The sequence below is a fragment of the Carassius carassius genome, chromosome 4, assembly GCF_963082965.1.
Source record: "Carassius carassius chromosome 4, fCarCar2.1, whole genome shotgun sequence".
Taxonomy (NCBI): Eukaryota; Metazoa; Chordata; class Actinopteri; order Cypriniformes; family Cyprinidae; genus Carassius; species Carassius carassius.
In genome coordinates, this window is record NC_081758.1 from 30,083,547 (window position 1) to 30,111,424 (window position 27,878).

At 36.3% G+C, this 27,878-nt stretch overlaps 1 protein-coding gene across 3 annotated transcripts; it reads left to right on the top strand.

The window, feature by feature from the left end:
* The first annotated feature begins 139 nt into the window (after nucleotides 1–139).
* Nucleotides 140–27,680, top strand: LOC132139736 (electrogenic sodium bicarbonate cotransporter 4-like). 3 transcript variants are annotated; one of them, XM_059548324.1, is made up of 24 exons: nucleotides 140–383; nucleotides 2,829–2,961; nucleotides 8,638–8,798; nucleotides 9,011–9,163; nucleotides 9,428–9,523; nucleotides 9,724–9,779; nucleotides 12,854–13,011; nucleotides 13,116–13,203; nucleotides 13,371–13,525; nucleotides 13,603–13,731; nucleotides 14,487–14,661; nucleotides 14,833–14,966; nucleotides 15,187–15,458; nucleotides 17,611–17,645; nucleotides 18,030–18,221; nucleotides 19,093–19,206; nucleotides 19,343–19,504; nucleotides 19,591–19,769; nucleotides 20,257–20,329; nucleotides 21,576–21,644; nucleotides 24,380–24,553; nucleotides 24,816–24,986; nucleotides 25,242–25,297; nucleotides 27,158–27,680. In XM_059548324.1, the coding sequence occupies exons 1-24, from the start codon at nucleotides 230–232 to the stop codon at nucleotides 27,336–27,338; spliced, it is 3,270 nt and encodes a 1,089-aa protein (XP_059404307.1). In that variant the 5' UTR covers nucleotides 140–229; the 3' UTR covers nucleotides 27,339–27,680. The 3 variants fall into 3 exon arrangements, with proteins under 3 accessions (XP_059404307.1, XP_059404308.1, XP_059404309.1); XM_059548325.1 differs by having other exon boundaries at nucleotides 161–383; nucleotides 17,584–17,645; XM_059548326.1 differs by lacking the exon at nucleotides 17,611–17,645 and having other exon boundaries at nucleotides 161–383; nucleotides 18,043–18,221.
* The last annotated feature ends 198 nt before the right edge of the window (nucleotides 27,681–27,878 follow it).

Sequence of the window (27,878 nt, forward strand, 5' to 3'; positions counted from 1 at the left end):
GCCATTTATTGATTCTGATACTGATTTATTGATTTGCTTGAGTGGGCAGAACATTTTCTATGGAGCATGAAATTACTTTCCAAAATCAATGACATCTAAGATATTGAACTATATGTTATTAATCTTCATATTAAAACGTGTTGCGCCTTCCACAGATCATCAGTCTGTCTACATTGGTGTGCCAGTGCCCCAAGGTTACCGTCGCAAACGCAGGAGGAGACGTTCGTCCATGTTGAGTCGTGATGCAGATGTAGAACGAAGACTTAGACATGATCATCAGAGACACGAACACTATGACTGTGATGACAGAGACCGGTACGATCTCGAAGCAGAAGGCCTGGATCAGCCAGAACACAATCTGCCACCAGAAATCAACAGAACCAGTGAGTCCTTAATCAGTACCGAAAAGAGCTTAAAGTCATTCATATTAGTGATTTGTAAAGTGTGTATCATCATCGTATGATTATGTCTTGTGACTTAGGATATAAATGTAAAACTTTACTAGCACAGAACTTTCCACACACTTCTTTATAGTCAACAGACTAGTGATAAAAAAAGGCAATAGACTCAAGGTAATGTATCTGAAAGTGAGAATGCAAATTCAAGGGGACTATAGGGAGCAAAACTGCCATACATTTCTTTGTTTGTGTGTGTGAAATAGAGTTGCGCTCGGTTTATCAGATACACCCCGCACCCTCACTCTCAATATCGTGATGTGCCGAGGGCAGGATAGAGCCGTCACTGCAGAAAAGAAGACCATGAAAAACAATTATGGTGATGCGTCTCTGAACGCTTGAGAATAAACTACTTGCAAGGCATCAAAGTTTGCAGTCAGCACTGAATAGAGAAATAAACACACGTTCAAAGAAAACAGCTTTCATTTGTCACTTTTATGCTAAATGATGGGCCAAATTTATGTCAAAACAAAATCCCATGCTAAATAAGATTATTAATGAGTTCTGATTACATTCAGAATAGATCTGATCAGTAATCCCAGTGAAGATTAGAAATAGCCATGGATTTTCTAGGGAATTTCGAATGGGTTTTTAGAGAGGTGGGTTTTGATTTATGAAGAAAACTTTTTTTTTAGGATATACAATTACACCTCAAACATTAATTTTGAAGTGGCTGTGTTTTTTAGATGCTAACATGTGTTATTTTTTTAAATTATATTTATATACTATTATAGTAGTTAATTAGTGAATTAGCTTTTATTTGTATATTTCCAGTTTGCAATTTAAATTGAGCTTGTTTTAGAATTTTCATGTGCTTTTTGTTTTTAATATTTAATATTTAGCTTTCTTTTTTATATAATTTTAGTATTTTTAATACTTAAACTTACTTTATTTCAGTTAGTTGCTAAGACAATGTTTCTTTTATTCTTAGTTAACAATAGCAACACTGATGCTAACAAATTGTTAAAAAGTGGCAAAAAATTATATAATGTTTTTTTTATGCTCTTGTCGTACCAGACAACTGTGTAAGTCTATGCTACTTGTTAGCAGCTTACGTTAAAAAGAAATCACACTTGATTAATTAAGATACATAATAAAATTTCTTGAAACATAACATGCATGTTTTTTCAAATACATTTGAGGATAGAACTTTTTTTATTATTCATTATTTAAAAAATTAAGATCCATAGGATATTAAGGGAACCCATGGCAAATTAGCCTTCCTGGTTGGACTAAAAATGAACATCATGACTAAGCAGTCTAAGCTCTGTGCCTGAAAACCTTTCAGATTTTCAGCACTAATGCCATGGACTAAAAAAAGGCCATAACCTCCTTTGCAGCTGACATGGAACTAAATGTTATTGATCTTCTTTCCCTTTCTTACTCTCAGCTGTGAGTAATTACACGTCATCGCACTTCAGCTTCAATAGACAGACCACCATTTGTAACAGTACATTTTTAAAAAGAAATCTTTCATTACTGAAATCAATGCTGGATTCATGCGTTAATTAACTTTTCAATAGTTCTGCGTTTGACTTCAATCTAATCAGCAGCTTCTTAGTAATCACTTTCACGTTTCATATTGCTGAATTATGATAGTTGAAGCGTCCATGACAGTAGCACAATTAGAATTTTTGCCTCTTGCCCTTTTTATAAAGCTGTCAGTTTCTCTGTCAGCTGTGTTCTCAGTGTTTAATCTAACATGCTTCTCTTCACATATAATGGACTGGAGGTTTTAGGACCCTTCTCTCACTTGTGAATTTGTCTTACACGCAGACACATCGGACACAAAACTCTTTGTTGGCTCTTTATTATGCTTGCATCTCATTCACAAATTGACATCTATGGGCTTCTATTCTCCACGTGTCTTCCTGAGCCATATCTTTAGTCCTCAGGAACCTTGTGTGTGGCCCATTTGGATGGAGGATTAAAAAGGGAGACTTGATCAAACCGTAGATGGGAATAAAGATGCACCTAACAGGTGTTAGAGCTGAGAAATAAGAACAAATAAAGAACAGTACGACCCAGACGTCACCACATACTTCCTGACATGGTCATGAAAAAAAAAGCACAGTGTGGCTTCACATCCAGGTTCAGTCACAGCTTTATTCCTCACACACAAAATCAATGAACAATGGCTTACACTGCCTCTGTGTTCCTCCAGGCACAGTCTGCCATCATAACACGGGATCAAACATACACAGTGGGTGTCCGCGTTGTTTCTTCTCAACTTTTGGGCAAATACTTACACTGTGTGTTGCTGCTCCATGCAGTGCACTTTTTATTTATAAAGGCCATCTCATTCTGCTATCTGACTGAGTGAAATCCAAACAGGCAAGTTTTCAATCACTTCTCTTCCTGTTTATCTCAAAGTCTCGCCAGCAGCAGAGCGGCTGCGCTACATTTTGGGGGATGATGAGGAAACCATGCCCACACCCACACTCTTCACTGAGATGGACACACTGCAACACGAGGGCGATGAGCTGGAGTGGAGAGAATCAGCTAGGTATAAAAACATACACACCAATGCAAAACACAAATGGCATCAATAGTCTTATACCTATTGCAAATTCAAAATCACTGTAATGAAAAATTTGTAAGGCTGAAATACAGACCCGATTCCAAAAAAGTTGGGGAAAAAACTACTTGCGAGGCATCAAAGTTTGCAGTCAGCACTGAATAGAGAAATAAACACACGTTCAAAGAAAACAGTTTTCATTTGTCACTTTTATGCTAAATGATGGGCCAAATTTATGTCAAAACAAAATCCCATGCTAAATAAGATTATTAATGAGTTCTGATTACATTCAGAATAGATCTGATCAGTAATCCCAGTGAAGATTAGAAATAGCCATGGATTTTCTAAGGAATTTCGAATGGGTTTTTAGAGAGGTGGGTTTTGATTTATGAAGAAAACTTTTTTTTTTTTTAGGATATACAATTACACCTCAAACATGAATTTTTAAGTGGCTGTGTTTTTTAGATGCTAACGTGTTATTTTTTTAAATTATATTTATATACTATTATAGTAGTTAATTAGTGAATTAGCTTTTATTTGTATATTTCCAGTTTGCAATTTAAATTGAGCTTGTTTTAGAATTTTCATGTGCTTTTTGTTTTTAATATTTAGCTTTCTTTTTTATATAATTTTAGTATTTTTAATACTTAAACTTACTTTATTTCCGTTAGTTGCTAAGTCAAAAAAGGAAAGGAATAATTTACAAATATCATAAACTTAAATTTTATTCACAATAGAATATAGATAACATATCAAATGTTGAAAGTGAGACATTTTGAAATTCATGAGAGCTACAAATTCCAAAAATTTAGGGACAGGTAGCAATACGAGGCCGGAAAAGTTAAGTGTACATATAAGTAACAGCTGGTGGACCAATTTGCAATTTATTAGGTCAATTGGCAACATGATTGGGTATAAAAAGAGCATTTTAGAGTGGCAGTGTCTCTCAGAAGTCAAGGTGGGCAGAGGATCACCAATTCCCCCAATGCTGCGGTGAAAAAAAGTGGAGCAATATCAGAAAGGAGTTTCTCAGAGAAAAATTGCAAAGAGTTTGAAGTTATCAACATCTATAGTGTACAACCCGAATTCCGGAAAAGTTGGGACGTTTTTTAAATTTTAATAAAATGAAAACTAAAGGAATTTCAAATCACATGAGCCAATATTTTATTCACAATAGAACATAGATAACGTAGCAAATGTTTAAACTGAGAAATTTTACACTTTTATCCACTTAATTAGCTCATTTAAAATTTAATGCCTGCTACAGGTCTCAAAAAAGTTGGCACGGGGGCAACAAATGGCTAAAAAAGCAAGGAGTTTTGAAAAGATTCAGCTGGAAGAACATCTAGTGATTAATTAAGTTAATTGATATCAGGTCTGTAACATGATTAGCTATAAAAGCTTTGTCTTAGAGAAGCAGAGTCTCTCAGAAGTAAAGATGGGCAGAGGCTCTCCAATCTGTGAAAGACTGCGTAAAAAAATTGTGGAAAACTTTAAAAACAATGTTCCTCAACGTCAAATTGCAAAGGCTTTGCAAATCTCATCATCTACAGTGCATAACATCATCAAAAGATTCAGAGAAACTGGAGAAATCTCTGTGCGTAAGGGACAAGGCCGGAGACCTTTATTGGATGCCCGTGGTCTTCGGGCTCTCAGACGACACTGCATCACTCATCGGCATGATTGTGTCAATGACATTACTAAATGGGCCCAGGAATACTTTCAGAAACCACTGTCGGTAAACACAATCCGCCGTGCCATCAGCAGATGCCAACTAAAGCTCTATCATGCAAAAAGGAAGCCATATGTGAACATGGTCCAGAAGCGCCGTCGTGTCCCGTGGGCCAAGGCTCATTTAAAATGGACTATTTCAAAGTGGAATAGTGTTTTATGGTCAGACGAGTCCAAATTTGACATTCTTGTTGGAAATCACGGACGCCGTGTCCTCCGGGGTAAAGAGGAGGGAGACCTTCCAGCATGTTATCAGCGTTCAGTTCAAAAGCCAGCATCTCTGATGGTATGGGGGTGCATAAGTGCATACGGTATGGGCAGCTTGCATGTTTTGGAAGGCTCTGTGAATGCTGAAAGGTATATAAAGGTTTTAGAGCAACATATGCTTCCCTCCAAACAACGTCTATTTCAGGGAAGGCCTTGTTTATTTCAGCAGGACAATGCAAAACCACATACTGCAGCTATAACAACAGCATGGCTTCGTCGTAGAAGAGTCCGGGTGCTAACCTGGCCTGCCTGCAGTCCAGATCTTTCACCTATAGAGAACATTTGGCGCATCATTAAACGAAAAATACGTCAAAGACGACCACGAACTCTTCAGCAGCTGGAAATCTATATAAGGCAAGAATGGGACCAAATTCCAACAGCTTACACATCTGGAAATGCACCATCAATGCTGAAAGGTATATCCAAGTTCTAGAACAACATATGCTCCCATCGAGACGTCGTCTCTTTCAGGGAAGACCTTGCATTTTCAAACATGACAATGCCAGACCACATCAAGAGGGGAGAAGGGTCTGGCTGCAGACTTGCACTTGCACTCTCAGACTTGCATTCTCAGACACTTGTGCTTCCACTAGCGACGTCACTTGCAGTCTTTTTATTTTTTTATTTTGTTCTATTTATTGATAACTTTTTGTTTGAATCTCTCAACATTTTACAACAGTAGCCAGGTCGTGAAGACAAGAAAAAAGAAACTAAATTACAATGTCACTTGTAATCGCCACTTGCACTCTCTGCTACCTGTGACGTCACTTTAAAAGGATCAACTCCGTACAGGCAAGCAGACGAGTACATAACGCAGTGCGTTAAATTTTACATTAAACGTTTTCCTCCTATAGAAAATCATTATAAATAAAACACATAATGTAGATTAATGGACAAAGACAGTGATATAAACGAGTTGTAGACAGTATATTTTATATGGAAAAATGCTTAATGCGAAACTTTGCGCTCACCTGCATGCCTGTAAATATTAGTTATGTCTTTTAATAATGTAGAGAAGCATATTGAGTTTGGCCTTTATCATCTTAGTCCATTATGCCACATTTTGTGGTATGTGAGGAAAATATATATTTTCATTAAAATAATGAACTGTAGATTTAATTTGATATTTTAATAGCATCTTAATAAATTAAGCCATGTTAAGTGTTTGTTTTTTTCTACAGGAGGAAAAAGCTTAACGAGAGACTTTGCACAAGCGTTAATTCATATTCTGGTTTTCTGGTCACGGATTTGCCGGTCTTGTCTTTTTCTTGCAGGATCCTGTACATTATAGTACTAAATTAGGTTTAATCATTTAATCACCACCACAGCTTCTTGTCTCCATTGGCAACACGCAAGATTTGTGTCGATTGCAAGTGTCGCAGGTAGCAGAGAGTGCAAGTAGTGATTGCAAGTGACATTGTAATTTAGTTTTTTTTTGTTCTTGTCTTCACCACCTGGCTACTGTTATAAAATGTTGGGAAATTCAAACAAGAAGTTATAAAAAATTAATCAAAATAAAAAATAAAGACTGCAAGTGATGTCACTAGCGGAAGTGCAAGTGTCTGAGAGTGCAAGTCTGAGAATGCAAGTCTGAGAGTGCAAGTCCTTTCATGCAAGTCGTGCCACTCGACCGCCATCTTGGCAACGCCTCCGGGGAGCTATTTCAGAATAACAAGACCAGCTCTTATCTAAATGAATGGACAGAGAGTCAGAACTGCACTTTCACTGGTCAACGGGACATAAAAACAGCTTGTATAGAAATAGCAGTGAAATATGATAAAAATCGCAGAAAAATTTTGATGAGTTTTCCCTTTTTCCCCACAGGTTATACCTTTACTACGCATGCGCAAGGGTTCCTCAACTGTGCGCATACGTCAGTGGAACCAGACGATAGGCTTAAATGTTTTCACGGCTTGACTGTTAAAAGCAGTTGATTGGATTTCCAGCGGGAGGGGCGGGACATGTGCACACAACCGCCATCTTTGCCGTTACGGGTTTTCCTTATGTAGTTGTATTGAGGATTGACGAAGTGGCATGTCTCTTGGTGCAAGTGCAAGTCTGCAGCCAGACCCTCTTGCTTCTGCTAGTGACATCACTTGCAGTCTTTATATTTTATTTTGTTTAATTACTTTTTGTTTGAATTTCCCAACATTTTATAACAGTAGCCAGGTGGGGAAGACAAGAAAAAAAGAAACTAAATTACAATGTCACTTGCAATCGCTACTTGTAGTTAATAGTGATTGCAAGTGACATAGTAATTTAGTTTTTTTTTCTTGTCTTCACCACCTGGCTACTGTTGTAAAATGTTGAGAGATTCAAACAAAAAGTTATCAATAAATAGAACAAAATAAAAATAAAGACTGCAAGTGACGTTGCTAGCGGAAGCACAAGTGTCTGAGAGTGAAAGTCTGAGAGTGCAAGTCTGAGAGTGCAAGTCTGAGACTACAAATGCAAGTCTGCAGCCAGACCCTTATCGACCACATACTGCATCAATTACAACATCATGGCTGCGTAGAAGAAGGATCTGGGTACTGAAATGGACAGCCTGCAGTCCAGATCTTTCACCCATAGAAAACATTTGGCGGATCATAAAGAGGAAGATGCGACAAAGAAGACCTAAGTCAGTTGAGCAACAAGAAGCCTGTATTAGACAAGAATGGGACAACATTCCTATTCCTAAACTTGAGCAACTTGTCTCCTCAGTCCCCAGACGTTTGCAGACTGTTATAAAAAGAAGAGGGGATGCCACACAGTGGTAAACATGGCATTTCTCAACTTTTTTGAGATGTATTGATGCCTTGAAATTTAAAATCAACTTATTTTTCCCTTAAAATGATAAATGTTCTCAGTTTAAACATTTGATTTGTCATCTATGTTGTATTCTGAATAAAATATTGAAATTTGAAACTTCCACATCATTGCATTCTATTTTTTACTCACAATTTGTACAGTGTCCCAACTTTTTCGGAATCGGGTTTGTATAATAAGATCTAAATATTAGAAAATTGAAATACATTTAAGTCGAATTATAATTGAAGTTAAATAGTTGAATTACAACTTAAAACTAAATGGTAATAAAAATAAAAATGACACAAACAAATTGCAAAGAATTTAAACGCAATGAAAACTAAAAATAAAAAATGCATGTTGATGTTTATTTCATCAGAATGCGCAAATATTTGTAATTTTTACCATATATAAATGGTAAATGCCAAAATTGATTTGGGCAGAAAAAAAATGCCATTAAAGCATATTTACATGTCTACTTTATCTTAAATGTTACAAAATGAACACATTTGCATTAAATTGTAGAAAATATAAATGAATTTCATATAAAAACGTGTAATTTTTTTAATGTGATATGGCTGGATATAAGGCAACATTTATTTTCAGCTTGTGACCAAAAATCTGACTCATATCAAGTTTGATTTATGGCCCTTCAAGGTTTGGGAACTTCTGCTCTAGTGAGACAGACATTTCACATTTCATCTTAAAATAAACAGCATCTGGGCCAGAACAACATCAACATTAGAAACTTAATGTTCCTTTTCTCTGCTTGACTTCAACTTTGTGTGTGTGTGTGTGTGTGTGTGTGTGTGTGTGTGTGTGTGTGTGTGTGTGTGTGTGTGTGTGTGTGTGTGTGTGTGTGACTGTGCATATCTGCAGGTGGGTGAAGTTTGAGGAAAAGGTTGAGGAAGGTGGTGAGAGATGGAGCAAACCCCACGTTTCTACGCTCTCCCTGCACAGCCTGTTTGAACTGCGGACATGCCTACAGACAGGCACCGTGCTGCTGGACCTGGAGGGATATTCACTACCACAGATAGTTGGTCAGCAACCAAGCTCTTTATTCTCGGTGCTTGTCATCTAACGGGGGGCTACTGATGTTTTCTGAACCATCAAAATCTTTGTACAACAGATATTGTCTTGCATACTGAAGTGTAGCTTAAAAAATGTTTCTTTTTTCATTACTTTTGTCATGCATTGTAAAGTTTTGCTATCATACCAGTGTACTTTCACATCTAACTTTTGTCTCCTGTAGATGACATCATCGAACGTCAGATAGAGGAAGGGTTGATTGGTCCTGAGCTGAGAGATAAAATCAGCTTTGTTCTGTTGAGAAAGCACAGGCACCAGACAAAGAAACCCATCCATCGCTCCCTTGCAGATCTGGGCAAGTCTGGGTCTGGAGTCAGTGAGTGTTCAATCTTCATCTCCATCCATCCCTACACATACTGTATTCTGCACTATAGGTTGAAAAATGAAGGAATAAATGAACAATGACTAAACCAGTGCACTGCATTGGAACTGCAGCATTCTCTTGTCAGTTTGTAGATTCCATGTGTGAATCTTCAGGTACAATGCAACCTAATTGCTTGTTTTCATAAAATGACAGTTCATCCAGAACATTGTCTGCTTAATAGTTCGTTTAAAAAGTAATGTTGCGTGTGTCTCAAAGCTCGGAGCCCAGCCCGATCCCCTGCTGCTGGAGCAAATTTTAACCGTTCTACAGAAGATCTTCGAAGCAAACAAGCAGCCAACTATGGCCGGCTACGTAAGTCTATTTTAATTAGCAATTTCATATAAAGCTTTTCCATTAAAGCTGCCTGGCAAGAGTTTTTAATTAGTTAGTGAGTGATGTCAGATTAGTTGTCAAATAGCTAGCTGATGGAATAAGGCTTAATTAATATTTATCATTCTGATTAAATATTTGTAATGACATTCCTGTGTATATTTGTGCCTGTGTGTCTGCAGGCCTAGCTCAGAGCAGGAGTATGAATGACATTGCAGACACACCAAGCACAGACCAGGTGAGTCACATGGTATCACAGTGTCTTTATCTGTGCAAATGTAGAAAGCCACAGTCTGTCCAGGCACAACAGCCTTTTTATAGTTCACAATAGCAGCTGCACGGATCTTTTGTATTTGCTTTGAAGCTATTTGTATCTGCCGTGAACAATTTTCCAGACTGACTCCACTGACAAATTCAAGCAAGAAAGATTCTAGACGTTTTAACTAAATGTCTTTTCTCTAGCATCATTATATTGGAATTTGTATAACTGAAATAACTTTTTTTTTTCTTTAAGGGTTACTCCACCCTAAAAATAAAAATTTTTCATTAATCACTTACCCCCATGTCGTTCCAAACCCATAAAAGCATCGTTTGCCTTCGGAACACCATTTAAGATATTTTGGATGAAAACCGGGATGCTTGTGACTGTGCCATCAGTGGTTTAATCGCAATGTTATGAAGCGGCAAAAATATTTTTTGTACACGAAGAAAACTAAAATAATGACTTTATTCAACAATTCGTCTCCTCTCCTCTCTCGGCATTACCGTAGCACCATTTTGGAAAACAGAATTATCATTTTGGGGTGGAGTAACACTTTTTAAATATATACTCTTAGCTACAGCTACAAGAACACTGTTTTTGAGGTTACAAAATTCAACTGAAAATGACAGAAATGAGAAACTCCTGCCATTCCTTTTAATAAATAGATATTTTGCATTGTATAATTTGTTCCATTAACATAATTGTATTGATGTATTTGATGGTATGTTGTTATGAGGAGCTTGCTGTGATTGTGTGTTGTGCTGCTGATCTGATGTGCTATGCTTTGCCGTAGCCTGGTGTCTGGGTTGGTATTGATCTGCCATTGGGGAAATGGACCATCTGAGTGTGTGGTCCTCGTGCTGAGCTCCCACATGCAGAGAGATACTCGGGATCTGAGGTCTGATCTCCCTGGAAAATGGTGTCACAAATTTTGTCCAGGGGCACACAACATATATAGCCACCAGTCATGACACTCATTTCTTACTGTCCTGCTTTTCTTCATGAAGATATATTGTAACAGCAAAGTTTTCATAATTTTTACCTTTAAATTGTTAGTCTTGTGTGCCTGAGCAACAAGCTTCCATTAGCTGGACAAAAACAACATGATTTTGACCCTAACACTATATATCAAGGAAATCAGAAAACACTGAACAGTCATACTGACATACTGCCACTGAACTGAAATTTATAAAAACTGAATGAGTATTCGAGTATAATACACATCTTTATATGAGCATATTTATACAACACAAAAACACTTGATTTAAACATGTAGACTACTGCTTAAAAGTTTAGGTTAGCGAATAGTAAGTTGAGGTTAGTAAGATTCGTTAAAAAGAAATGCATATTTTCATTAAGCAAGGATGCATTCAATTGATAATAAGTGACAAAGATTTATAATGCTATATAAAATATTCAATTCCAAATAAGTGCTGTTCCTTTTCTATTTGATAGAAAAATAGAAAAAGATAATTTTTCTATTTATCATAGAACCCTAAACACATATATCACATTGACAATTAGAAAAAAAATTTTTTTCTTGAGCACCAAGTAATTAGCATGTTAGAATGTTTTCTGAAGTATCATGTGACTCTATAAAGACTGGAGTTCAGCTTTGTCATCACAGGAATAAAATACATTTTAAAAGATATATTAAAATATAAAACTATTTTTTTTTTTTTTTTAATATTATGTGACATTAATACTGTTTTTACCGCATTCTTCAATATTAATCAGCCTTGGTAAGCATAAGAGACTTCTTTCAAAGAAGACTTTATACGAGACTTCTTTCATTAAAAACCAAAAGTTTTGAATGATGGTGTAAATCATTGAAAAAATAATTGAACATTTATATCTAGACTTCCCCTCAAAAGGCTCTCAGTATAAATTGTATAGAACTTCCAAAACCATTTTGTGTTGTCTATAGAGATGGGAAAATGTAAAGCATTGTATGGAGGAACTCTGAACTGTTATCCAAAGAAGTGAGATATATTGGTTTTTAGAATAGGCCAACATAGAAACACATTGAGCTTCGTGTGCCAGATAAATCAGCGTAGCCTTTCTGAACTCCATTCTTACATCCCTGACACACAATGTGAAGTTGAGATAGAATTCTTCTACATGAATGTCGTAACGCCAGTGGATATATGCTTGGTTTATGATTCGTCAGAGAGAGAGAAAAAAAGAGGAAAGCAGAGAGATTAATATAAATCCAGACTGCACTTTACTCAAAGGCTTCAGATGGAATTGTTGTCTTCAAAGTGAGAAAGGCTGCAGACATTTTAGTAATAAAGTTTAAAATATTTTCACAGATGTAAAATTTTCACAGATGGTAAATAGCAATAAATCAACTTTTGTGTTTAAATGTGCAGTTCCAGATTATTGGCACATATAAAGAGCACAAGATATACATAATTAAATAATATAACATTTTATTTATATAAAACCTTTCAATAATAAAAAGCAGCACACAGTTAAATGACACTATAAGGGTCCTATGATAGAACAGAAGGGTTCAATGACAATATAAAGGTCCTGTGGTGGGACAGAAGGGTTAAAGGACAACAAAAGGGTCCTATAATGGAATAGAAGGGTTAAAACATATTGTAGACACTGTATATCCTGTACTTACTGCTTATTGCATTTCATTGCCTTGTACCTTACATGTGCAATGACAATTAAGTTGAATCTAATCTAAATGACAAAGTAATGGATCTATGATGGAACTAAAGGGTTAAATGACAATGTAATCATCAGAAGATGGAACAAAATGATCAAATAACAACATAAGCAGCTTGTGATGAAACTGAAGGTTTACATGATAATATAAGGTTTCTGTAATGCAACAGAAGGGTTAAATTACATCATAAATGTCTTTTGATGGAACAGAAGGATTAAATTGAAACCTAAGGGTCCTGTGATGGAGCATAGGGGTTTAATGAAAACATAAGGGTCCTATGATGGAACAGAAGGGTAAAAGACAACATAAGGACCCTACTGTACCTATCAAATGTTTGTTTTTTTATTTTCTTTGTTCACTTTTATTTCAGCTGAAGAACAAGTTTATGAAAAAAATCCCCAGAGATGCAGAGGCATCAAATGTTCTGGTTGGAGAAGTGGATTTCTTGGAAAAACCCTTTGTTGCCTTCGTTCGGCTGTCTCAGGCCACCACTCTTGGAGGTCTGACAGAAGTCCCAGTGCCCACCAGGTAACGGTTTAGCACATTAAAAACTCAAAATATGTCTTTAGAAAAATGATGGAAGTTTAATTAACTAAAATTAAGTTTCGAATATGTTTTGTCTTAATGGACAGATTCTTGTTTGTGCTACTTGGGCCTCCTGGCAAAGCCAAATCTTACAACGAGATTGGACGTGCCATCGCCACGCTCATGGTGGATGATGTAAGTTTGATTGTTTTGTTTGTTTGTTATCCAATTCATATTTGTAATACAGTATACAGTAATGTGGGATTCATCCAAATAATCTTGGGTAAAAAAAAAAAAAAAAGATAAACTCGTGACGTACATTTAAAGAGATCCAAGACTGATTTCCTCTGTTTTACCTATAGCTCTTCAGTGATGTAGCATATAAAGCCAGGGACCGAGAGGATCTGATCGCTGGCATTGATGAGTTTTTGGACGAGGTGATTGTGCTTCCACCTGGAGAATGGGACCCCAAAATTCGCATAGAACCCCCCAAAAAAATTCCCTCAGCGGACCAAAGGTAAAACTTATTATTTTGTAGCTTTGGTTGGCCCATAAGTTTCCCATCTTGACATTCTCTTTGTTTTCTCTGAGAAGGAAGTCTGTTTTTTCCCTCAATGAGCTGGGTCAGATGAATGGGACAGCAGTCGGTGGAGGGCCTGTTAGTGAGGATGAGGAGATGCCTGTTCCACATGAGCTTGGTGAAGAGTTGGCATATACAGGGAGGTGGGTCCATTGCGTCATCCATCCATCCATCCACCTAAAGTTATGTATTTCTTTTCTTCTATCCATAAGACATACAAACCAGACATTTATCCAGCTGCATTTACTCAGTGCAACTTGAAAGAACGCCATTCCAGACTGGAAGCTAATTTTCAGATTTTAATGTGGATTAACTTGCACAGATTTTGATTTAATGCAGACTTTAAACATTTCTTCAAATACGTTTTCTCTGCAAACTTTTTTATTCATTTTAAATCTACTTCCTTACATTCAAATGTCAATTTTGCCTCCTGTTTGTCACCTCCATTAGTTTATGGAAATTGAAATTACATATGCAAATAAGTTCTGAATGATTACAGCCCTGCTGACTGAGCATTCATCTGCTGATCTCCAGGACCTGAAGTTCTAGTACTTCAACCTTGCAGAGCCTCTAAAACACTTCGGCTGTAAATTTTTGGAGTAAAGTTTCAGGAGCTCGAAGTGTTCTTGCCTTATCTGTCTTTACAAATAATTGAAAGATGTCTTAGAGCTCTGAGGTTCAGGAGAGTTCATATCTTAATCAATATGTCAGAAAAGGAAAATTTAATGCACTTTTTGGCACTCTCGCTCAAGGGCTTTTGAGGACTTAGAGATAGAAAATGGGGGCCAGTACTCAGTGCTAATAATCAAGATAGAGCTCACCTCTGTCTGTCTAACACAAGCTAAAGAGGACAAGTCTTTGTTGAATTATGGATTAAACATCTACGTTTACGGGACAGGTTCTGTGGCGGCCTTTTCCTTGACATAAAGAGGAAGCTCCCCTGGTACCCGAGCGACTTTTATGAAGGCTTCCACATTCAGTCCATCTCTGCAGTGCTCTTCATTTACCTGGGCTGCATTACCAATGCAATCACCTTTGGGGGCCTTCTAGGGGATGCCACAGACAATTACCAGGTACACCTCGCAGTTTTCTATACTTGACACAGAACATGATAGTTTGTTTAAAGTTGTATATCTTCTTTTCTTATGCTTGTGACAGTAGCTTCATCTATAGCTGTCTTCTTTTTGTCTCTCTCGTTTTTCACCTTGTTTCCATGTCTCTATCCCTGTTTAACTCTCTGTCAGGGTGTGATGGAGAGTTTTTTGGGCACTGCTCTAGCAGGAACAGTATTCTGCTTGTTTGGCGGTCAACCGCTCATTATTCTCAGCTCAACGGGCCCCATCCTCATCTTTGAGAAACTGCTTTATGAATTCAGCAAGTGAGAGAGTCCTCTGCACCAATACATCATAATTTCACAGTCGATTATTGTGGACAATACAGAAGAGCCTTCCATGCTCACTTTCATCAAACCCTTAAAAGACACTCATAAGTCATCTCTCTTCACTGATGCAAATAAGTGACTTCTCTCTTGCTCTCTAGTGATCACTGCTTTTGTATTTATCTCTCTTTATTGTTTCTTTAAACTTTTTCCCCCTCAGAAATAATGGGATTGATTACATGGAGCTTCGACTGTGGATCGGAATACACTCCTGCGTGCAGTGCATTTTCCTAGTCGCAGTGGATGCCAGCTACATCATAAAGTACATGACGCGTTTCACCGAGGAAGGCTTCTCTAGCCTCATCTCCTTCATCTTCATCTCCGATGCCATCAAGAAGATGGTGGGAGCTTTCAAATACTATCCCATCAACACAGACTTCAAACCAGACTATGTTACGGCCTACAAGTGCGAGTGTTTGGCACCAGACACAAGTAAGTCCATTCTTGGCATAGAGCACGTCAGTTTTGAAATGGTGGAGAAGTAACTGTGAACTAGATATAGAGCAAATTTGCATTGATTTAGTGCGTCAGGATTTGTGCACTAAGAAGAAATGGTAACACTTTACAATAAGGTGCAATTAGTTTATATTAGTTAGTGCATTAGGTATCATAAACAAGCAATGACCAACACATTTTCTAACATTTATTAATCTAGTAATCTCAGTTCATTTCTAAATATGCTACTGTTCAATGTTATCTCATATTTGGCTGTAATACTTATGTTATTAATGCTTATGGTTAACTGATGTTAATCAAATTTGTTTAGTTTTTAAATAAATCATTTATTTTTAATTTTATTCTTTCATTTTGTTTAGGTTGTGTTTGCTTTAAATAATTCTTTAGTTCTCGTTTTCTAGTTTTCTTATTTGTTTTACTTAGAGCATTTAAGATTGATACCCTGCCTTTAAAGTCAACATTTATTTATTTATTTTAAATGTTTATCAAAATATCATATCTCTGTTAACTTCTCCAGTAAATTTAGTCTACCCCAAAGCTGAAAATTCAGCTTTGCCATCACAGGAATTAACTGCATTTTAAAACTATTTTAGTTATATTAAATTGGAATATTTTCACATATTTTGATCAAACAAATGCACCCTTTGTGAGCATAAAAGGCGACATTAAAAAATCTTACCCTACATGCTGTAAAATGAACATTAATCTGGATGAATATGCTGTAGAAGTATGATTTGTTGTTTTTTCATTAAACTTTAACTATTAACTTATGGTAATGAATCAAACCCTGTTGTGCAGTGTTACAGAATAAATTTCACTTTGGAGTCACTGCACTGTCAGTATGCATTAATTAACATGCCCAATATTAATTTCTTGATTAAACAAAGTTGCTTTGGGTGTTTGAAAAGAACTGGCTGAGTGCATGTGATTAGTGTAACTTATTTGTGTTGTGTTTGTTTTTGCTGCAAACCCCAAACATGGCCTCCGATTGATGTGAGTACTTTTCCATAAACATGAGTTTAAACTGGACAAATAGCATGTTTTTAGCATGTTTGTGTTTATCATATGGCTTGCAGCAATGAATGTAAACTAGCAATGAGGTCTTTTAAAAGTAATTTAGGCGTGCTGGATTGTTTCAAACACCAAATGAACATTTCAGTAGAGCTACACCGGGTTCTAATCGAGGTGGGATGGCATCCCCCTGGTTGAAAAAAAATTACGAAAGCACCCACTCAGTTGAACCACCATCCCCCCTTACCATCCCCTTTAGATTTTTACTGTTTATTATATAAAAATGTTAAAATTCTCTAGCCTTCTTATGATAATTCATGAAATAAATAACGGCGATTGCCCAATCAGAACTTGTTTCTGTAACAAGCTGCGCACAAGAGGAAGCAAGTTTTCCTAATTTTTCACGCAAAATGGTTCAAGCGCAACTTTTGAAGTTCTTTAAAAAGAAGACAAAATAAAAGGTATGATTTTTAACACATTCCCTTGACAATGATATCGTGCTGTATGTGTGACTGGGAGGGATTGAGAGAAGATAGGACTTAACAAAAACCAAACAAAAACACGCCTTGAGAGTCCATTGAAAGCATTTACTGCATGATAAAGCCTATTAGAATGCCCTTATAATTCATGAATGAATTATGAATTATAAGGATGCCTTATAACACCCACCCATGTATGAGTTTTTGTTTTTATATTTGTTGCACAAGCAGTGTACTTCTTTTGAATAACAGCACGTGTGCTATTAATGTTATACAACAGTTCATAACAACACGATTTAGATTTTTGAATTAATTAGTTTTTGAACAAATCCAGTGAGCCATTCTGATGGATTAATTGTTTCTAATTGAATCCGCCGTTTTGTACGAATCGTTTGATCTCAATGTTTCAATAAATAATTTATTAAAACAGGGACTTGCTTCCATCTACTGGCATTTTTTTTTTACAATTCTACCACTGGCAATGCCTGCAGTCATTTACAACTGCCAAAGCTGGCTTTAATCCTGGATAAATCCTTCTAACAAAGTTTCTTGAGATTTCCATTTGTTCTGCTCATTTTCCTCTCTGATTCTCCCTCTCTCTGTTTGTTCAGTGGCACCAATGATCTTCGATGTTGTAGTCCCAGTGCCAGATAATTCCTCTGCTCTCTTTGGTGTAAGTGCCTCATGTCTTCACCTCACTCACATCTGTGTTAGCATGAGCTCAGATTAGATTACAGCTTTTGAATCCACTGTATTTGCACTAACTATCACTGATTTAATAACCCACAATGATACTTTGTGTTTTTGTATTATTTCATTATGAAGGAAATATCAATCCAACATAAATCCAATTAATTTATTACAAATTGATTCTTACTGATCTAGGTCTGCTGTATTGCTGTATGTCTTTGGCCCTCTCCTGTTTTATTCTTTCTTTTTCTCTCTCTTTTTTTTCTGTTTACCCACCACACAACCCTTCCATCCTCTGCCCTGTCTACAATCCTCCCTCCTGTCCCTGATTTCTACCTTTTCCTCTGTCTTGGTCCCATCTTCTCAGTTGAATATAACAGCTCTGGACTGGAGTCAGCTGAGTAAGAAGGAGTGTGTAAAGTACGGAGGCTCACTGGTAGGAAATTCCTGCAAGTATGTTCCAGATCTTGCTCTCATGTCCTTCATTTTGTTCTTCGGGACCTACACTATGACTGTAACCCTGAAGAAGTTCAAATTCAGTCGCTACTTTCCCACAAAGGTAAGACCAGTGAAGTTTCTTTTTCCTTTTTCTCACCAAACTCCTGCGAAAACAGATTTTCACACTTGCAATTTCTATCAGTCACTTGTACCTTGTTAGTATCTTTGACATGTCCTTTCATCCTTAAGTTTTTGTCTGCTATTGCAAAATCTGACTGACTATATCTTGTTTAAGATAAAAGTTGTCTCTATTCTTTAATTCTGCATGATCCTAATAGCTGATGGGATTTAGTAAGTTCAGTAGGGTCTTTGATAGTGTTAGAGCTTTGTACCTGTAAAGTCATGAAAGATAAACAAGGTCATGTGGTTTTAATCATGCTTGTGACGCACAATACTTTTTAACTAAAGGTTCTTTAAAGCGTGTATTTATGCTATGAACCTTTTTGATATACTGTATATGATAATTCTTTTTTGAGAAAAAAAGGGGGAAAAAGGAGAAAAAAACTGAAAACTTTTAACAGATAATAATAAGAAACATTTCTTGAGCACCAAATCAGCATATTAGAATCATTTCTGAAGGATCATGTGACACTGAAGACTGCAGTAATGGATGCTAAAAATTAATCTTTTCCATTACAGGAATAAATTACATTTTACAATATATTAAAGTAGAAAACATTGATTTTATTTTATTTTAAATTGTAATAATGGTTCAAATGTTTTAACTCTATTTTCGATCAAATAAAAAGAAAAAACTGTATGCAATTATAATAATAATTGAATAATGAATAATGGCTAGTTTGCAGCTCAATATATTTTATGTAGCTTTGCAACAACACTGTGATTCTGCTGTTGCAACTACGTGTTTTATTCACTTCTTTTAAATATATGTATATATATACAGTATATACATTTATTTTCTTTCTGTCTAGCTAAGGAAGTTGATTAGTGACTTCTCCATCTTCATGTCCATCATGACATTTGTGGGACTGGACATGCTAATGGGTTTGAAGACTCCCAAACTCATTGTTCCCACGGAGTTCAAGGTGAGAGTAAATGATGTTCAGCTCACACGTGCTGGAGAATAAAACTGATCTTGATTTGTTTGTGACTTTTCAATAAAGGCTCTTCTTTGGTTTTTCCTCATTGTTTTATTGGGTATTTCCTCTTCAAATCACGTAGCCCACACGTGCCGACCGGGGTTGGTTTGTGATGCCATTTGGAAAGAATCCGTGGTGGGTTTACCTGGCAAGCTTCGTCCCTGCGCTCCTCGTCACCATCCTCATCTTCATGGACCAGCAGATCAGTGCTGTCATCGTCAACCGCAAGGAAAACAAGCTAAAGGTACCTGTGCAATGAGCAGATCTTTCCTCACCCCTGTTCTTTTCATCGCCACTGATTTCCTCAAATTCTCGCTCTGTTTGTTACAGAAAGGTTGTGGGTATCACCTGGATCTAATGTGGGTGGGCTTTCTGATGGTAGCCTGTTCTTTTATGGGCCTGCCGTGGTACGTGGCAGCCACTGTCATTTCCATTGCTCACATTGACTCACTGAAGATGGAGAGCGAGTCTAGTGCTCCAGGGGAACAGCCGCAGTTTCTGGGTGTGAGGTGAGACAGACAAGGACAACTTGTTTAGTAACCATAACAGGTGTTTTGTGGGCTCCCACTGATGGTGTTTCTGATTGGCTGTGTACAGAAAAAGAAAGTTGATTTTTAGCTTACCATGTAATCATTTCCTTTAATAACAGCCATAAATTATAAAACGTTTACTGAGAGTGGGCTATTGAGACTTACTACAAACTTGATTGTCATAAAATTCAATTTATGTGAGGAGGCGGACCACATTTATAGCCAAATGGTAATTAATCTACATGGAACAGATGTCAAGCCTCAAAATGTAGCTATAAACTGCTTAAATCATCTGGATACAGCTGAAATGCTGAAATAAATGCATTTGTGCACTGTGTTTTGGTGTGAGTCGGGCACTTGCTTCTTTGTTGCATCATAGCTCAACACAAATTATACAAATACAAATAGTTCTCCATATTCTATTGTCTCTTTTCTCTCTCTCTTACTGCTTCTCTTCTGATTACAGAGAGCAAAGGCTGACAGGAATCCTGGTCTTTGTGCTGACAGGAGTGTCTATCTTCTTGGCCCCCATCCTGCAGGTGAGCTTGTTGAAATGACAGAGATACTTAATACTGACTCTGACCTATTATTTAGGGTAGATTAGCAATTATTATCATAAAAAAAGTTCTTTGATGATATCTGTATGATCTGATCTACTTGTCTAGCTGTACTATTTCGAATGGGGAAAGAACAAACAGATGTTATGTACTGTACACTACTGATCAAAATCTGGGGGCAGGATTTTTCTTTTTGTTATGTTATTGTTAAGTTATGTTCAACAAGCCTGCATTTATTTGATTGAAAATACAATAAAAGTAATATTGTGAAATATTATCACAAAATTGAAATATTTGAATACATGGTGCTCATTGAATACATTACTATCCAGCAGAAATCATTCTGTTATGCTGATTAGATACATACGAAGCAATTATTATTGTTATTATATTTATGTGGAAATTGTGATATATTTTTAGGATGCTTCTAAAAGAAAGTTAAAAGAAAAACATTTATTAGAAATAAATATTTTATAACATTATAAAGGTCATTACTGTTTGCTTCTCAGTTTAATGCATCCTTGGTGAATAAAAGTATTAATTTATTTTCCTTTCATTTCATTTTATTTTCCTTTTTAAAAATCTTGCTGACCCACTACTTGTGCACATTTAAATGCTATGTATTTACTAAACTGAATTTCTAAAACAGGTAAAGGAAACAAAGGATAGCAGCCTGAAAGTCATCTTCAATTGGTCAGATGCAATCATCTTAAAGCCATGACTTTCAAAAAGAAAATGTATTATTATTATTATTCATGGGACCTTAAATGCAGTTGAAATGTGTTTTTAAAGGTCAAACATTCTTAGAAAACCAACCACAAAAAAAAAAAAAGGTGAAGAAGCACTTGCCTGATCTTTAAAAAAAAAAAAATTATATATATATGTATATATATATATATATATATATATATAAATAAATATATATGCTGTTTTGTTTAAATTAAGGGCAAAAGCAAGATTCATCAGCACTTCCAGTTATATTTCTCTGAAAGTCACTTCACTTCCATGATCTGATTATTCTCAGAAGGGTAGGAGGTTTTATTCATCAGAAATATTGAGTGGATGGTGGAAAGTGGGCGTTATACTTTATATCAGAATGGAGACTTAGAAAATGTGTTCATGTTTATTAAGAGAATGAAATAGATTTGGTTTTGCCTTCATGTTGTCTTCAAATGTAACTGCTGTTGCCTTGGCAGCTGAAGTGTATGTATTTGTTTTCTGTTTGTAGTTCATTCCTATGCCGGTCTTGTATGGAGTCTTCCTCTACATGGGTGTTGCTTCTCTTAGTGGTATCCAAGTAAGTGCCTTTAGGGATCTAACCTTTTCCCCACCCCTCCTCCTCCTCACAGCCATTACCAAACTGCTTGGAACAGTTCTGATGGCTGATGTACTTTAATTGTTTTTGACATTTCTATGTTTTAATTTCATAGAAAATGTTCAAACCATACAGAGAAAACCTTACAACTTGTACTTTGTGTGAGAGGGTAACACTCATTTGCATGCACGCTGCAACTGTGTTTAGTGATTAGAAATGAGTGATTTCTGCCCACTTTGACAGTACAGGGATGGAAGAGCGTGGTGTTGTGGGAATGGATATTTGCATGCCGGCTGGGTTTACTGAGGCAATTTTGAGCTGCATTTTGATGAGACTGTCAGACTGGAGTAAGAATCCACCCTCTTGTGTGCTACTTTTCTGTGCTGCTCTAGTAGTAGTCCACTTTAATGTCAATTAGAGAACAAGAGGAGGACACAGGCAAAAAGATGGACCTCAAGCGGAGAGGTTTACAATATTCTGAAAGAATACAAATGCATTTTGGTTCACGCTTCTCTGAGGCTAAATGGTTAAAAGCTGAGTTTGATTCTAAATAGCAATGTTTTCTTTTATACAGGTGCTGATCATATAATTTTGACTTATTTTTGATTTATTTCACTAATTCCATTCAAAAAGTCAAACTTGTATATTATATTCATTCATTGCACACAGACTGATATATTTCAGAGGTTTATTTCTTTTAATTTTGATTATTATAACTGACAACTAAGGAAAATCCTAAATTCAGTATCTCAGAAAATTAGAATATAACTTAAAACCAATACCAAGAAAGTATTTTTAGAAATCTTGGCCAACTAAAAAAGTATAAAAATGAAAAGTATAAAGTATGAGCATGTACAGCACTCAATACTTAGTTGGGGCTCCTTTTGCCTGAATTACTCCAGCAATGCTGTGTGGCATGGATTCGATCAGTCTGTGGCACTGCTCAGGTGTTATGACAGCCCAGGTTGCTCTGATAGTGGCCTTCAGCTCTTCTGCATTCTTGGGTCTGGCATATCGCATCTTCCTCTTCCCAATACCCCATAGATTTTCTATGTGGTTAAGGTCAGGCGAGTTTGCTGGCCAATTAGGAACAGGGATACCATGGTCCCTAAACCAGGTACTGGTAGCTTTTGCACTGTGTGCATGTGCCGAGTCCTGTTGGAAAATGAAATCTGCATCTCCATAAAGTTGGTCAGCAGCAGGAAGCATGAAGTGCTCTAAAACTTCCTGGTAGAAAACACAGTGGACGAACACCAGCAGATGACATGGCACCCCAAACCATCTCTGACTGTGGAAACTTTACACTGAACCTCAAGCAACGTGGATTGTGTGCCTGTCCTCTCTTCCTCTAGACTCTGGGAACCTGACATCCAAAGGAAATGCTAAATTTACTTTAATTAGAGAACATAACTTTGGACCACTCAGCAGCAGTCCAGTCCTTTTTGAAGCAAGACGCTTCTGACGCTGTCTGTTGTTCAAAAGGTGGTTTGACACAAAGAATGCGACAGCTGAAACCCATGTCTTGCATACGTCTGTGCTTAGTGGTTCTTGAAGCACTGACTCCAGCTGCAGTCCACACTTTGTGAATCTCCCCCACATTTTTGAATGGGTTTTGTTTCACAATCCTCTCCAGGGTGCAGTTATACCTATTGCTTGTACACTTTTTTCTACCACATCTTTTCCTTCCCTTTGCCTCTCCATTAATGTGCTTGGACACAGAGCTCTGTGAACAGCCAGCCTCTTTTGCAATGACCTTTTGTGTCTTGCCCTCCTTTGTGCAAGCTGTCAGTGGTCGTCTTTTGGACAACTGTCAAGTCAGCAGTCTTCCCCATGATTATGTAGCCTACAGAACTAGACTGAGAGACCATTTAAAGATCTTTGCAGGTGTTTTGAGTTAATTAGCTGATTAGCGTGTGGCACCAGGTGTCTTCAATATTAAACCTTTTCACAATATTCTAATTTCTAAAATTTGGGATTTTCCTTAGTTGTCAGTTATAAACATCAAAATTAAAAGAAATAAATATCTGAAATATATCAGTCTGTGTGTGATGAATGAATATAATTTACAAGTTTCACTTTTTGAATGGAATTAGTGAAATAAATCATATTTCTGATGATATTCTAATTATATGACCAGCACCTGTATTTGTCAAGCTTGGGCATGTAGATTTGTGATTGTCTTATATAAGTGAGGTAAAACAATAGAAAGTCAATGTTTAAGTCATTTCAAACCATTTCAAACAAAATGACTGTTGTTTCTGATTTTCTCACTCTCAAGCTTCAAAAAGTATGATAGCATTATAAAAACATCATACAAGTTGTCCACATGACTGTGGTGCCATACATTTCAAGTTTTCTAAAGCCATCTGATAGTTTTGCGTGAGGAAATGATCAAAATGGAAGTTGCCAATGGAAGTGATCACTGAGTAAGTTGAGAACCTGCTCAGTCCGAATTGTGAACAAATCATTCAGATCAAACCATTAAGACTGAACCATTTTGTAAAGGGAATCTGTTTATTCAAATCATTCAAACAACTGAATGATTTTGTGAAGTGAACCAGCGTATTCATCAAAAGGGCTGAAGGCTGCAAAGACCTGGTCCTGGTTCACTTTCATTAGATGGAAATGAGTCCTTTGGGTTTGAAATGAAATGAGGGTGAGTAAATAATGACAGATTTTTCCCCTGAGTATCTAATCAGACGTTTTGTCCTTTATAGTTCTGGGACAGGATCAAACTGATTATGATGCCAGCGAAACACCAGCCAGATTTTTCATACCTGCGCCACGTACCGCTGAGAAGAGTCCACCTGTTCACACTGGTGCAGATTGTGTGCTTAGCTGTTCTCTGGATCCTCAAATCCACATTCCTCGCAATCATTTTCCCAGTCATGGTATGAATATTTTATATTGCCACACACAAACAGCAATGTATATCATGATTCATAACTATATTAGTTTTCATGTAATCTATTCGGTAAGGGATAATTGTACTTTAAAATGTTGTACGATTGTAATTTGTAGATAAATCACGCTGTAAACATTGAGATGAATTTCCAGAAGTCTGTGATTTAGTATGTTATTCAAGGTTCCTAAAGATAATAAATATTAGGTATGTGTTAAGGAAACCAAAAAATAGTTTTCTCGTTCCCTCAGATTCTTGGTCTCATGGTGATACGTAAGATGTTGGACATGGTCTTCTCTCAACATGATCTGGCATGGCTGGACGATATCCTGCCAGAGAAGGAAAAGAAGAAAAAGGAGGATGAAAAGAAGAATACCAAGAAGGACAAAAAGAAAGGCAAAGGAGGGAATGACAGTGAAGACGTAAGTGTTTTAGTAGTCTGATTATTCACAGACAGACCCAGATGGCTGGGATTTAAATGAGAGAAGTTTTATTTGACTTGACTTAAGTCATATAAAGATTCTCTTTCATTTTTGGCAAAGTTATTGTATTGTGCTTCTCCAGTGCCACCTTCTGGTGGAAAAGAGCCTCATGCTTATAACAATAAAGCATCAAAAACAAACTTTGACCAATTCTACACATGCATAAACTCATCTTTATCGTTCTTTGATCCACAGGACAAGTCTAACCCTTATGCAAACTGCTCCCCCAGTGATTCGGACTTGGATCGCAGGTACTGTGTGCTCAAACTACACGTTCCCTACCGTGACCTCTTACGGGGGCCAGACTCCAACTCCGAGTGGGCAGCACGATGCCAACCAGGCAGTTACTACCACTGATACTGACTTTATTCTTTTTTAAAAATGCGAGAGCATTTCCTCTTGAATACACATCCACTCTACATTTAATAATACTAAAGACGGCATTAATACTTACAGTAGAACTAGATGACATAGTTGAGAGGTAGTTCTGCATATTAAATGTATAACTGCTAAGGTCATGCAAGACCTCGTATACAGTATTTTGCTATATTCTCATTGCCCTTGCCATGCGCTTTGAACCAATGCAGATAGAATTGTTTTCATGCAACCACAAGTATTTTACTCTGCATGCTATTATAGAAAATGTGTAATTTATTATATTATGCATATATATATATATATATATATATATATATATATATATATATATATATATATATATATATATTCTTTTGCTTACATTTTCACACCTAAAGAAACAACACACACACTAATAATTATTTTTGAACGTCCATAATTAGATGCGAGTACAGTTTGTTTATTTCGTTGAATTATTGGAAAAGATGGCAGTGAGAAAGGTTTTAAAATATATATTTTTTTAGTATATATAAAGTGTGTCATGTAATTTTGGTTGTTTCTTTCCCTGTATAATTCTGATTCCAATAAGAGTGCTTATCCAGAATAACTCTGTGCTTTCCAACCCCCCCCCCCCCCCCCCCCAACCCCCCTACACACTATATCCACAACCCATACTTATTCAGATGTCTGCCTCTGTATCACTCTGATGTAGAAATGATGTAAAGTCTGCTGGGTTTCATGTCTGCGTTGCTGTTCAGGGGCATGGTTTGGATGAAGTGTTCACTTCAACAAAGGTTCAATTTTTTAACATTAGTTATTGCATTTGGCATCATACTGGACCATTATCGTAATAGATTTTACATATACTAAATGTTAATGTTCATATATTATTCAACATTTTATAATAAAACTATTACTTTATATTATATTTTATATTTTCTGTATACAGGAGGTCAGTAGGATTTTATACTCAGGATAAATGTATACTTTTTTGAGCAACAACAAATTGAATTGATCAAAAGTGAAAGTAAAGTTTCACATTGTTATAAAAAAAATGCTTTTCTTTTGAACTTTAAATGTATCATAGAATCTTGATAAATATCGATCTATATATATTTTCCTAAAACATTCAGCAGCACAACTGTTTAATATGTACACAAATAAGCTAATATGATTTCTGAAGGCTCAAGGCTGCTGAGAAAAAAAACAGCTTTTCCATCACAGGAATAAATAATATTTGAAATATATTTTGAAAAAGAAAACAGTTATTTTAAGTTGTAATAATATTTCACAGTATTAGTCTTTACTATATTTTGATCAAATAAAATCAACCTTGGTGAGCATTAACTTTTTTTAAATTCCTGTTAAGAATGTAATATATTACATTATATATTCTGTATATTTCTTAACAGGAATGTTTAAAATATATATTATAAATGTCTGATCTAGAAATGAACATTAACCAAAAACCAAAATTATTTCATGATTCCAAATGCATTAACTAATGTTAATGCAGAACCTTCTTGTTAAGGTATACAAAAGTTGCCCTAGTATTTATCACATTTAAATACTTGAATTAATCTGCTTATCCTAGGACAAGCATACTGAGCCTTCTTCCTGATTTAGGTGTCCTCATCCACATTCTTTCCCCTGGAACACTAACATCTTAATACAGCCTGTTGTTCCTCCTTCCTGTCATTGCTCTCGCCTCTTACTCCTCCTCACTCTTGTAACTGGAGGTTGCCATTCCACAGCATCACTCTGCATCTGAAGATCTCCTGTCCATCATCCCCGGCGATGCCAATGGCCAGAGGGATGTCCTGCCCCATGCCCCAGGTGAAGATTGAGATGGAGTCGGACTATGATGACACAGATATTAACCCTAGAAGCAGACAACGAGATCACAGGGACATGAGCAGCGAAACAACGCTATAATGTCGGATCTGCAGTTGTGCAGTGTGGAACACTGCACACTCCGTCTCAGCATGTTTGAAGATCCTGTGTCGCTAACACACACTTTCATGTTCACTTATGATATACAGAATGGATCAGACAACATTTTATGAATAGACATAATGGTTACGTGGCATAAAGTTGAGTTATTTTAAAGGGCAAACATTGAGCCGAAATGTATGAGATATGCTATGAATACATTAAACACCATATTACTGTTTCTTATTTTAAAAACCAAAACAGCTGCAAGTACAGTACATTTTATTACTTGGAGTCAATATAACACCATATATAATGTGAAAGCAGAAATATTATTTTCTTACTATATATATATTTTATATATATATTTGAGAATATATTTTAGACAAAACCAATTTTATATATATATGCATGCAGTGAAAACCTTTTGTACTTTCATTTTAGAAAACCAGGTCAACTTTATATTCAAGATTCAAGTACCCTTGATATGAAGTTTACAGGGATAAACAATTATGATTTTGTTTTCTTCTGTAACTGGTACAG

Bases quoted from the DNA above. Each gene is read 5' to 3' on its own strand.
- LOC132139736 (XM_059548325.1), top strand. From the start codon at position 230: ATGTTGAGTCGTGATGCAGATGTAGAACGAAGACTTAGACATGATCAT. The intron at 19,207-19,342 runs GTGAGAGTAAAT...CAAATCACGTAG, and splicing joins TTGTTCCCACGGAGTTCAAG to CCCACACGTGCCGACCGGGG. The intron at 25,298-27,157 runs GTACTGTGTGCT...GCCATTCCACAG, and splicing joins GATTCGGACTTGGATCGCAG to CATCACTCTGCATCTGAAGA.